We start from the raw sequence: 12673 nt of genomic DNA on the forward strand, positions 1-12673 counted from the left end.
TAAATATGTAAGTGTCAAAATTTACTGTACCAAAAGATGTCAATTAATTCAGCTTGTGATAAAAAAATATTTAATCAAAAACTCTCAAACCAATAGTGAGATGATAAATTTCACAACCTGAACAAATTCTTTTACAGAGGTTATACCTTTTCCTTTGTTGACTTCTCCTTCCGTAGCTCTAATGGGTACCTGCGAGGCAAGACATATAATGCAATCATATTTTATCTCTCTTTCCCTAAAATAGCTGACAAACATTAATTGTTGACCACAAAAGAACTTCAGTGACACTTGTGCCGAAAAAGCTTATGTCATCTGAAAAAGAAAAGGTATTATTACCAACGATGGTTGTCTAATTGAAAACCATAGAGTTCGTTCAAGAATACGCTCATCATAACATCACCTGCATGCGCATAATAACAGATAACAAGCGTCAATATCAATCAAATTAGTTTATGCAATATGGTCCTATTACTAAAGTTCTGTCTAATGTCGTCCTCGAACTGATTGCTTCGGCCTTTCATGGTATCATCAGTACATATTCAGTTAAAAGTTGCCACATTCTACAGACACTGATAATGGCCCACTTTTAGTAACAAATGGACGCTTAATTATAAGGATGTTATCACCCCTTAACAGCTAGCATAACAGAAATCGATTAGGAAAAATATGTAGGTTGAAGACCATGTAGAAATAGGAGGACCACATTGGAAAAACATTACAGGTCGAGGGAGCAAATCCATACTTATACCACACAAGTTCAATTAACATATTCATGTATAGTAATGAATAGTCAAATACTAGAAACTGACAGCACAGAAAAGGAGATATGAGAAACTAAAAGTCAAACTTCTAAATTACTTGGGAAACAATAGTCTGAAAGGATAATCATGGGAAAGCACACAGAATGACATGCAAAAGTATCTGACCTTCAACCTCCATATCAACCACACCACCAAATAGTAAAGCCCTTTTCTTATGAACACACATTGAAAATCCTGCACGTGGGCCTGGAGGCATTCCGATTTTCTTTACCTGTTAAAAAGCAGAAGGTAAGATCATGAACTTGCCAGAGAGAGAGAGAGAGAGAGTTATGTTTTTTGTATGAATCAATGAACAGGGCACTGCTGTCTTGCTTTTTAGAAGTAATAGAAAACTGGAAAGGCTAGAAATAAAAGATGTCTGACTTAATGTTAGTGGTGGTGTTGGTGGTGGTAGATGAGAGAGCTAGAAAACTAAAAATATATGAATCTATCATAATTCACAGGTAAAAAAGACAATCCATGCTATACCCTCATTAAATGAAACACGGAACCAATTTGAAGAAAAAGTCATCTTGAGGAAATGTTTTGTCAGCATACTAAATGCAAAGCATACTTGATTTCCCAAAGACTGCAGCAACCATAACTATTATAAGACATAATACAAGATATCGGGAGTATTTTCAATTACTTAAAATGTTCACACAAGATGACAAACAAATTAGCAGGTCCAAATTCTGACAGCCATAATACATGTAAACGTTACAGTACTGCAAAAGTCTAAGTTCTCAGTTCAAACCGTCCTTTGCTACTGCAAAATTCTGCAAGCTGTCTGTGTAGTTATCAAAGAAAAAAGAAACACCCTTCTGCAAATAAACTTAGATTTACAGTAAGGCAGATGATTCTTTGTAAATTCACAGCGTCCTTTGCTACCACAATACTCTGCAAGTCATCTGTGAAGTTATTATAAAAAAAAGATATGCCCTTCCTTTTCAATTGACGCATCAGCACCATCACAGAGCACAAAATTTCATTGTGTTTTTCAGGTAATTTGACAGCATAAGTTAAAGGATAGGAACCTTATTCCATTCCCAAGTCCTTGGATCAAGGGACCACAAGTCAGCGTGGACAATTCCTTTTTCAGAGCTGTTCTTGTCGGTTGAAACTTCCTTTGAGTAGCCACCATACAAAAAGATCTGCAATGTAAGCATTTCATTGAATAAGATACAACAATAGTGAACACTCAAAAGCAGGCGTTTGTGGACTTCTAATGAAATAACTAAAAATACTGAATCACAGAAAACTCAGCAAAACTTTGCAAACTCTGTAATATCATAAGAAGGAGATATGAAATGCAGGTCGTGCAAAATAGGACATTTTCAAGCAGTATCAGTCAAGCTCTGATTAACATGGTTTGGCCATGCATGGTAGCATAACAGAAAGACACTCGACTTTGTGGAAAAAGTGGCAACAGTTATTGTTCATTGGAAGAGGAAGTGCTTAAAGTCAACAGATAAGACTTGCTTATTAATCATTGTAATTGGCATCACTCTTCATTTGGTTCTTGGCCTATTTAATCAAGATTTAGTCAGAATCCTTAATCCCACATAAAAGAACTTAACAAAAGCTGATGCAATTGGTGTCTTTTATCCCTCACGGCAAGTCTTTAGGAATCATTTCTTGTCAAATGTCCATATCAAACTCCATTTGGACCATTTTAAGCTCCTGATTTATCTTCAGAAAAGGAAAACTTAAGAATTGGAGGTAAGATCACATGCTCAGCATCAGCAACGAGAGGCAGATGTCACAAATGCAATCTTGGAATAATGAAAGATCATTACAATACCATGATCTCCAATCGACAATGTAATAGTGTGAGTTGATAAGTTATCCTCCGTACCAAGTTTCTTGGCATTTAGCCATACCTAACACTTTCCCAAAATGTGGATTTATATCAAAAGGGAAAAAGACCAATGCACTTATAACAAAAACTACATCGACCAGTTATTTAATGTCCGCTCTGCCATTTCATTTTTTCCGCCATAAGATACAAAAGAAGATGCATGGTACTTACTCATCCATTTCTATGGGTACGACATTTTACCTAATTCATTAATTACTACTGCAGATGCCTAGTTACTTCTATTATAACAGTGAAATCAACTTTAAAGAGGCTTGTTTCAAACTGGAAAAGTATATGTCATCTTCAGGCGCTTTAACTAGTTTCATTCTTTTGATTTCTGCGTGTTAAATCATTCCTATTAATTGCTTCACAAACAATAGTGACTCCAAACGTTTTATTTTTAAAAAGGTGATATTTTTTTCTAGAGAAACTGTTCAGGTACATCAATAATACAAAGGAAACAAGGAAAAGAGACTAGCAAGGCAAAACTGATTCAAAAAAATAAAATAAAATAGAACATGAAGTCTGCAAAGGCTTGGAATTCAGGAAGACCAACTTAGACTGACTAATCTTCTACTTGGAAGTTGTAGCAAAGACTTCATCCCTTCAGGCAATTCAAGAAACAAGAAAAGCTAGTATATATAATTCAACAAAAAGACATCAACTAGAAACTGAGTTTTGAACCCTTGTCATCATTGAAATTGACTAACACACCCTTTTGTTGTCAGCAACAAATGAAAATCACCTTCATCAAAAGACAAGGTGATCAATTAATGTAATTTGTCAAATGAACTTCCCCAAACTAGCATGCAACTGGTAGAATTTGAAAGTAACATTTGCAACTTAAGTGGCCATAACTTGAAAACACCTATGAAATACAACTATTTTCTCATGCAGTGACCATAAGTTAATAATAGCTGTCTATTAGCTCTTTGAAGCATTGAAAAATACTCACCTCATCCTGGTGAACAAAAAATTGAAATCCGCTCCGTGCACTTGGCCACATTGATCCAGGCCTGGGCTTTATTTCTTGCCACTGCAACAAAGCAGCCAATTAGCTTTAAGTAGAAAGTAAATCAAATTGAAAAGGGACTGCACTGATTAGCCCAACCACTAAAAGCCCATGGTGTTCACCTTGTACTGATCCAGATCAAAAACAAATAAATCATTATAATACCTGCACATATAGGGGAGAAATGGAAGTGAGAAGCTTTGCAAACCTTCAAAGAAGCAAGTCTGAAAGGCTGATTAAAAGTCCATAGGATACGGAAAAGGGAAATAAAGCTTGAATTCTCCCTGATTTAATAAGGAAAAGGGAAACAGTGCTTGGATTCTCCTGATTTAATAAACTTTCCAGGCCATGATAAAAAGAAAAGGATGAAAGACTCAAATTGTTTATATTAATGTAGAGTATGAGGCCAAATGGGAAGTGTACGCCATTTCATCTGCTTTATTAAACTGCAACTTTAGCTGCAGTTAAATCGTAGCTTTTGCTCAGGAGCAACAACATGATCAGTTCCAACCAATTTGCCAGAAAAATTATTCCTAATATTTTAAAATCTTCTAGTCTTCTTTATAATAAAGAGCCACTTCTTCATTCAAGGGAAATATCAATAAAAGAGGCAGCCTTCTAATTTTCATACAACTAAGTTTCCTTAAAAAAGATTCAGTTTAGAAGCAGAATCAGTTCACACAACATCAAGACATTCAGGCATTTAACGAGAAGCCAAAGAGCTCTTTTTTGTGAATGGACAAGTAGCATGACATCTCCTCACAGAGGAAACAGTACAACTGATGAATAAGAAGACATCATATCAAACCAAGCATAAAGAAAATTATTTCTCACATCATTATCAAATCATAAGAGTATAGGACCTCTAAAGGTATTGACTAAGAAACCTTCAACCAACCTCACTTCTCTGAGAGTGTCATAGAAGCCACCAAAAACAATGATTTTGTGTTTGTACAAAACCTGTAACAGAGCAAGATGGATAGAAAAGCAGACATGCATGAGGTAACAGGAGATAACTATATATGAAGGACAGAGACAACTATGAGGCCAGTGATGAGATTACCATTCTATGACCTGAACGCGGACCAGGACAACCTTTCAGATTAAGTTGTTCCCACTGATTTGTTTTGAGGTCCAACATCCAAAAGTCCTAAAAAGAAAGTTCGATCATAGATCAACATAATTCAAAAAACTCCCACATAATATCTTTTCTAGCAATATGCAGAAAATACTATGATGGTTATGGCATAAACAAAACCGCATGTGTGTTACCCTGTAGTGGTGGAAGCGTTCTTGATTTGGGGAGGTAAATTCACCACCTAACAACAAGTACCCAAAGTTATTTGTGGGATGCAACAGATATTGCACAAGCAAGTAAACACCTGTGGAGGAAGATAACGAGCTCACCGAATATATACAGATAATTTTTCCAAGCAACTGCCTGATGAGCACTGCGAGGAGGTGGACTATTGGGACTGGAGATCAATTTCCATGCCTGCTTCTCCACATCATACCGGTAAAGATCACCGTAGACAAAAGTCTGCGCCATTTTGAAACCAGGGTGGTGACCAAAAAATGAGCCAAGCTCACAGCATAAACATAAGCACTCCATCAACTATTCTCGAGGCCTCACCTTGGTGCCATTGTAAAACTCGCCGCCATAAAAAATCAGCTCCGTGTCTTTCAAAGGATTCAGCGTCATCTACAGGAATTAACGGTACCATTACAATAACTAATCAATCACACAATTCAGAAAAGCCACCATAAGGTGAGTAAACAAAATGGTGCGCAGCGAGAGCCAATAAAGAGCGTCATTACCGTGCAATTAGATCGGGGAGAAGGTGCCGGTACATTTTCCTCAATGTGGACCTCCTTCTTCTTCGCTTCCTCTTTTTGTATACTTAGCTGGTCAGTGGGGTGCAAACAAGTCAATTCGAGCTTAAAGGAAGGAGAAAGCAGCCATGTCTAATCTTAAATCAAGAACAGATATTGCAGTTTCAAAGATCAAACTATCGTCGTAATCTATCGGAAGCAATTGAACTTCTCAGTCCACTAGTGACCCGCGACAAGACTCGGTTTTACACTTTTTTTTCCTAGAAACAGAGGATCGACAGCACCATCGGTGTTGCTCAAATCCTAAGTTTCAGACTTAAAAAAAGAGGTTTTGCGATGAACTGCATCGTCCCGGCAGATAAACATCCGGCGAGGCGGTTAAAGAGGGGGCAGCATCATACGAGGATGGCGTCGATGTCGTCTTCAGGGGAGATCTTCTTGGTGTCCCGGCGAGCTCTCTTCTCCTCCGCTTTGGCGGTTTTCCTCACCGTCTTCTCCTTCCCCTTCCCCGGCTTCTTCGTCTTCTTCCCCATCCTCTCTCTCTCTCTCTCTCTCTCTACAGTTCACCGTTTCGTCGGTCGGACTGGCGGCAACGCTCGGGACTGGAAGAATGTTGACGGCGGGAGCAGACAGAGGAGGGGAGGCGAGGTTTTGCTGGCGCAGGACGACGCCGTCTCCAGTTTCCTTTTCGAGGGAAATTTCACTTTGGTCCCTATAGTTTTGGGATCCTTCGCTTTTTGATCCGTGTACTCTATTTTCGTCGCGATCATAATCCTCGGGCTATTCTTCCACAATAATTTGATGGGACGAGACCTTTGGAAATCCTAATATTTATTGTGAAAGTACAATTAAGTCTTAAAAATTTCAAAAAGTGCATTTAACTATAATAATATAATCAAGTCATAAATCTCATCACTAAATTTTTCACATAGTTAAAAATTTCTAAAGATGCATTCCATTGACTTAAACTTGAACTAATTCAAAGTTTAGGACTTAATTTGCACTTTTTGAAAATTTTAAGAATTACACTTTCGTGATAAATTTTAGGAATTAATTGTAAATTTTGAAAGTTTTATATTTTTATGATAAGTTTTAAAATTTTCCATCACGCTTGTCGTGGTTTGAACTTGTCCATCAAATTTCCAAGGAGTCAAACGGCAGCAATTGACACATGAAGAAGTCCACGTCCTGTGCTGAAGGCTCTCGCCCTGAGGCTGCTCCTCCTCTTCCCCATTTCCTTCCAGGTGTCGTCGCCGCCCCCGTGATTCTCGCTTCCTTCTTTTGAAGCAACCATCATCTTGACATTCCGACATTCTCTTCTGTCGCATCCCTTCTTCCTGTATATATTCAGCTGGCCACCACCTTCAGCATTTCCCTACCATCCCTATCCTGACGTGCACGGCTCTCGCTTTCGTCATTCGCCCCACCTCGCAAGCAAGGCATTCAGTTTGCTGTGGCTTTATTCTGCTCAACCTCTCTACGTAAACCCCTCGCTTGCCTTAAGGTAAATGCACTCGGATCGCTTCACATATCACTTGCTAATCTGAGGCCGACGAGCCGAGTTGCATGATCGAGTATTCTTGAGGTTTAGCTCGTGACTCTAGGCTTTGGAGGATGCAGACGAGAAAATGCATTTCGAAGCTCATCAGACGCTGGCACGACTGTTCGACAAGATCCATTCAGACGACAAATGAGGAAAGGCATTCCAAGGCTTATCGGAGGCTGGTACGCCTGTTCAAAAAGTTTCATTGGGATAACATGACGATTCTCAAGCATTTAATCTATGCCAAGGACGACATACAACCGCTGGTAGACGGTACCACCAAATCAAGGGTTTGGTCCTACTTCCTTTTACTACTACCTTCCTATTATTGTACTCGTTGGCCTCGATTTGATATCTATCTACAGAAATATAACAGCAATTCTCTCTCATTTCGCAACAAACAGGTCGGCCTTGAAGTGCTGAGAAAGAAGAGAGTGTTGCTACTAATATCAGATCTTGACATTGCCATTGAAGACATAGAGCTTCTCAACGACGTCTACAGAGAGTCTTGCGCAAGGCCTGAGAACCCGTTCAAAATAGTGTGGCTTCCAATTGTGGATATCGATCCAAAATCAGCTGCTTGGGATATGACCCATCAGCCGAAGTTCGAGGAGCTGCAGAGGAGCATGCCATGGTACACTGTCGTCCACCCCTCAATCCTTGAACCAGCCGTGATCGAGTACACAAGAGAGGTGTGGCATTTCTTGAAGAGGATCATCATAGTAGCTCTGGATCCACAGGGGAAATTGGCGAGCGCCAATGCCTTCCACATGATTTGGATATGGGGAATCTTGGCCTTCCCTTTCACTAAGGAACGAGAGGAAGCGCTGTGGAAGCAGGAGAGTTGGGGACTCAAGCTAATCGTTGATGGCTCAGACGACGGGACTATAACAGAATGGGTACAAACTTCATCCCTAACGGTCCTTCTTTCCCCAGATTGATTCTTAAATTTTCAAAAACGCACTTAAAAGAGCTTTGGCAAACAAACTCCAATGAAGAAATAAATATTCCGAGATGAACCATGGGCCAGGCTTTATTTTTCCCCGGAAGTAAGGCAGTAAGAAGGGTGAGACATTTAGTTCTGTAACATGTAGCAACGAAAATCCAATTTCATAGCCTAATACTACCGCCAGAGAGACTAAGCACTGCCAGGGACAACTTTCTCCATTGTGGAAAATGAATTTCCCGGTATAAAGTAGCCCCATGTTATTCCTGGTGAATAGAAGCTGCACCATGTCCTCATGCAGACACATATTGCATGTTAGCACAAAGTGCACAGAGTATTCATGTCGGTAATTAATATTTCCTGCATCTGATCAGATGGAAGAAGGATCATGCATCTGTCTATATGGAGGTGAGGACCTTGATTGGATCAGGAGGTTCACAAACGCAGCCAAAGGGGTCGCTGAGATTGCTGATATCCCATTGGGAATGATATACGTGGGAATGAGCAATGCCATGGAGCGAGTGCAGACAACTGCAGCGGCAATCAGGACAGAGAGTCTGAGTGACTGCTGGGGAGACATAACATGCTGGTTCTTTTGGGGAAGACTCGAGAGCATGCTCTACTCGAAGTTGCAACAAGGGATGTCCACTGAAACCGATCCAGTTTTGGATGAGATCATGACGATACTAAGCTACGATGCGAGCGACCAAGGATGGGCTCTTTTCTGCCATGGTCCGGGACCGCCAATGGCGAGAGCCAAGGGCGTCGAAGTCTTGCAGAGCATGGAGGAGTTCGACAAGTGGAAGGGCAATGCAGATCAGAAGGGTTTCGTTTATGCGCTGCAGGACCATCTAAGACAGAAGGAGCTTGAGACTCCACAAGCCCGCAGCGGAATTTCGATGATGATCGTGTGCGCGGAGTGTGGCCGTGCGCATGAGGCCACGCTGTTCAAAACGTACAGCTGCTGCACCGAATACGCAGAAGTTTAACTACGGTCACTTGGATGTGAAGATATCTTCTGATATGCCATCCTGAGGCGCAAGATTTAATTGTGGAAGATAGCGATGCTGGTTGGGGCGTCCAGCCTGGTGCGGTGTTTATTCAGAGCCTGGCTCTGGCTATCATGCAATCTATCCTTTCTTTTTTTCTTTCCGGTTTCCTTTTGCGGTTTCAATGGTGTTCTGTTTCAAAGTGTCTAGATGACATCTTGATGTATGGATTGACTGGAACTTTTGTTGTACTCCACGAAGATATGCGTTTGTGATGTTCAATCTAGCTGTTTAACTTCTGTTAGTCAACCACACCTTCGCGTTGGCTTCTCTTCAGGACAGGCTTCTTAGTAACAACGCCTTCGTTCACGGTATTCGTCATCTCATGTGCTGACCAAAGACCTTCTGTTGCCGACGGTTTGAGCAGCTGGTGATGGTGATTGTTAAAAATGTCTCTGTTCCTCAAAACAAAAATTTCCGTTCTTTTGTTCCAGGAAAAAAAAGAAAAAGAAACGTGTTTGGTAAAGACAGAAATAAGAAGTACAAAAAAGTAACTTCTTGTTTCCAAGAACAATTTCTAAAAACGATTTTTCTCTCTCCTCTTGTTTTCTCCTCTTTCTTTTCTTCTTCTTCTTCCTTTTGGCCAATTGCCAGCCTTGGCCATGACCGGCATTGATGATCGGCCAAACGAGGGACCGGCGACCTTGCCGGAGCATCACGGCCCCCAGACGCCGAGCCACGACAAGGTGTGGCTCACTCAACCTGCTGCCGGGCCACCGCCATGCGACGCCGTCTGGTGGTGGCCCGGCGGGCTGAGCATCGCCAAGAGCTGGCGAGCTTGGCCTCGCCAAATCTGGGCGAGCTCGAGCTCATCCAGCCCAAGCTCGGCCTCATCAAATGCTGGCGAGGTTGAGTCTCGCCGATGGTCGAGGCAAGGCTCGGTAAGCTCACCGAGACCTCACTCGGCCGGTCACCGGCCACAAAGAGGAAGAAGGAGAGAAAAGAAAAAAGAAAAAAAGGAAAAAAAGGAAAATATAATAAAAATATTAAAAAATTAAAAGAAACAACAAAATTATACAATTTTACCAAACGCATTTCTTTCCCGGGAATAGAAATTTTATGCGATTACCAAAACGTGTTCTTATATTCAAAAATTGTTCCCAAGAACAGAAACAGAAAAATCTATTTCTATTCAAAAATTATTCTCCAAAACATAAGTGTTACCAAACGCGCCCTAAATTACTACTAAACGGGCGACTATTGTAACTCTACACTTTGAACGAAACCCGTGCCATGCACAGGAAATGTATTATTCCACCGAAAGTCGATAATATTTTGCTTCAAATGTTCTACGACATCCTCACGATATCTTCTAAACTCATTAGTAATATTCTCTTTGGACTTCCTTTACCTAAAGTAGGTCTTTTTTGAAATAATCAATAGCATGAGTACACTATTTTCCAATAACATGTTTTAGGTTTCAAATTTGAATACAAAAAACATGACAGAAAATTATTCGATTCAAAATTAAACTGCAAATGTGACAGAAAATATTACAAGGAAAATCAGAATTGGTGGAAAATTTTCCAAATGAATATGCAAAGAATCTGGAATCTAGAGTGATTGACAAGTTAATTGGGAAAAGTTTTTTTAAAGAAGGTACTAAACCTATTAAATTGATACTAATTCGATTCTAAATTTTTCGATTAGATCAATTTAGTTCATTTGGCCAATTGACATCGAAAATTCCTGACCACCCGCCGTGGTGGCTCCGTTGGATAAGGCTCCGTTGATCCTTGCCCTCAAGGTGAGGGGTTCGAAACCCAGTGGAGGTGCTTGGTGCCTTAACCGCTTGCATAGGGTGGTGGTTCCCTCATGCGGCCCCAGGGTTTGCCGTCGGTTGCCAGGCTGTACGGGTTTCCACAGGTCATCAAAAAAAAAAAAAAAAAATTCTGACGTGAACATTGATTGTCCCACATGGCACAGCCAATGTCGACGTGGACATTTTTAAATATTATTTTAATAAATTTTCTTTTCTTTTCATTTTCTTTTTCCTTTTTTTCTTCTTTTATTTTTTATTTTTCTATTAACGGTCGGCGGGGGCCAACCCCCACCGGCCACTAAGTGAGGGCTGTGAGCCCTTGCCAGCCACTGGCGAGATTCGTGGCCCCTACTCACCATTGGGTGAGGGTCTTATGCGGTTGGTAAAGGCTTGTAGGCCCTCACCTAGTGGCTAGCGAGGGCCGCTAGACCTTAACTGGTGGCCACCAACTCCTTATTGGTCATTAACAAAAAAAAAAAAAAAAAAAAGAGGAAAAGGAGAAGGAAAATAAAATAAAAAAATAACAATAAATTATTGTAAATTAGTGAAATATTATTAAAAATGTCGGTGTTAATGCCGACAATGACACGTACCATTGTCCGCATCCACGTCAGTAATTTCTAACTTAGATTGGCCAAATGAACTCAAATGGTATCAATGTGAAAATGTTTAGAATTAAATTGATTCAATTAAAAAGTTCAGGAGCAAATTTGTGCTAATGCTATAGGTTTACGACTTCTTCTTTTTTTTTTTAATACTTTTCCATGATGAATTGTCAAGTCTTCGCACTTATTCTTTCCACTTGGATGAGAATTACCCAACTGCAAATTTAAAAGAAAAAGGATGGTTAGTCTTTCCTCATAAAGCTTGCGATAGAAAAATACAGGTTAATATTACGAAAAATCTCAAATTGATATATATGTCGCAAATTTATTCCAAACTAACTTTTTGACCACAAAAAACTCTAAATCAGTATATATGTGATAAATTTACCCTCCGTTAGTTTCTTTTAAATTTACAGTCAAATTGTTGAGTCAGATAACATGTGGCAATTAAGGTTACCATCTGTTTAAGCCCTGTTTGGTTCGGCTTTCCCAAGGGACTTTGGGCCCCCAAAACCCCTTTGAGGAAAATATTTTGCGTTTGTGAGTCATTTTTGAAAGGTCATTGGGCAAATATCAGCATTCCAATGCTGAAAGCCCAATGCGGCTCTTGAGGTGCTTTGAGCATTCGGCATTTCCAAAATGCAAGTTCCATTGTTCATGCGTCACTACTACTCATCTTCTTCCCCACGACTTCGAGTTCTCCACCGGCCCCGCCTCCGCCGTCGATGTCGCCTCCGCCTCCGCCATCAACACCTTCCTCTTCTACGGTAGATCCATCCCCTTTGACGAGCGCGAGTACCATCGCTCGACTCCACTGCTTCTACGCTCCGACTCCTTCGGCTTGTGCGAACTAGGCCTCGAGGCTGCGAATCGGCCGTGCGGGAGACCAGTCTGGCGGTCGGAGGCGGATCGGCTATTCGGCCCGACCGGTTATGGCCTTGACCCCCCTCGACCAGCCCAACACCCTCTTGCCACCGCCGCTCTGGGGACGCCCCGACTTTGAGTTCTCCGCCGGCCCCACCGCCGCCTTCACCTTCGTCGTCAATGCCTTCCTCTTACGTGGCGATTCATCCCCTTTGACGAGCGCAAGCGTCTGCGCGTTGACTCCACCGCCTGTGCTCCGACTCCTTCGGCTCGCGCGAACCAAGCCTCAAGCCACCAGATCGGCCGTCCGAGGGTTGGCCGATGGATTAGCCGTCGCCCGAATTTAACTTTCAGATTTAAAAAAAAAAAAAAAAAAAAAAAAAAAAAAGCCCATTACA

At 41.0% G+C, this 12673-nt stretch overlaps 2 protein-coding genes across 3 annotated transcripts in view; one reads left to right on the plus strand and one right to left on the minus strand.

Moving 5' to 3' along the window:
* The window catches only part of LOC104434232 (kelch domain-containing protein 4), a 34345-nt gene that overhangs the window by 2984 nt on the left and 18688 nt on the right, over positions 1-12673 (minus strand). The window contains exons 1-13 of one of the 2 annotated variants that reach the window (XM_039307664.1): positions 5908-6157; positions 5492-5578; positions 5307-5375; positions 5081-5213; positions 4946-4992; positions 4737-4823; positions 4572-4633; positions 3796-3838; positions 3617-3697; positions 1838-1954; positions 927-1032; positions 337-400; positions 147-189 (exon numbers count right to left, since the gene is read on the minus strand). In XM_039307664.1, coding sequence (XP_039163598.1) covers positions 147-189; positions 337-400; positions 927-1032; positions 1838-1954; positions 3617-3697; positions 3796-3838; positions 4572-4633; positions 4737-4823; positions 4946-4992; positions 5081-5213; positions 5307-5375; positions 5492-5578; positions 5908-6039 — 1071 coding nt within the window. In that variant the 5' untranslated portion in view covers positions 6040-6157. Of the gene's footprint in view, positions 1-146; positions 190-336; positions 401-926; positions 1033-1837; positions 1955-3616; positions 3698-3795; positions 3839-4571; positions 4634-4736; positions 4824-4945; positions 4993-5080; positions 5214-5306; positions 5376-5491; positions 5579-5907; positions 6158-12673 lie in introns of those variants that run through there. The other variant, XM_039307663.1, reaches the window with a different exon arrangement.
* On the plus strand, positions 7056-9190 carry LOC104429454 (protein SIEVE ELEMENT OCCLUSION B-like). Its single transcript, XM_010042304.2, has 3 exons — positions 7056-7339; positions 7454-7948; positions 8370-9190. The coding sequence occupies exons 1-3, from the start codon at positions 7121-7123 to the stop codon at positions 8982-8984; spliced, it is 1329 nt and encodes a 442-aa protein (XP_010040606.2). The 5' UTR covers positions 7056-7120; the 3' UTR covers positions 8985-9190.

Source organism: Eucalyptus grandis, chromosome 2, assembly GCF_016545825.1.
Source record: "Eucalyptus grandis isolate ANBG69807.140 chromosome 2, ASM1654582v1, whole genome shotgun sequence".
NCBI classification, from domain to species: domain Eukaryota; kingdom Viridiplantae; phylum Streptophyta; class Magnoliopsida; order Myrtales; family Myrtaceae; genus Eucalyptus; species Eucalyptus grandis.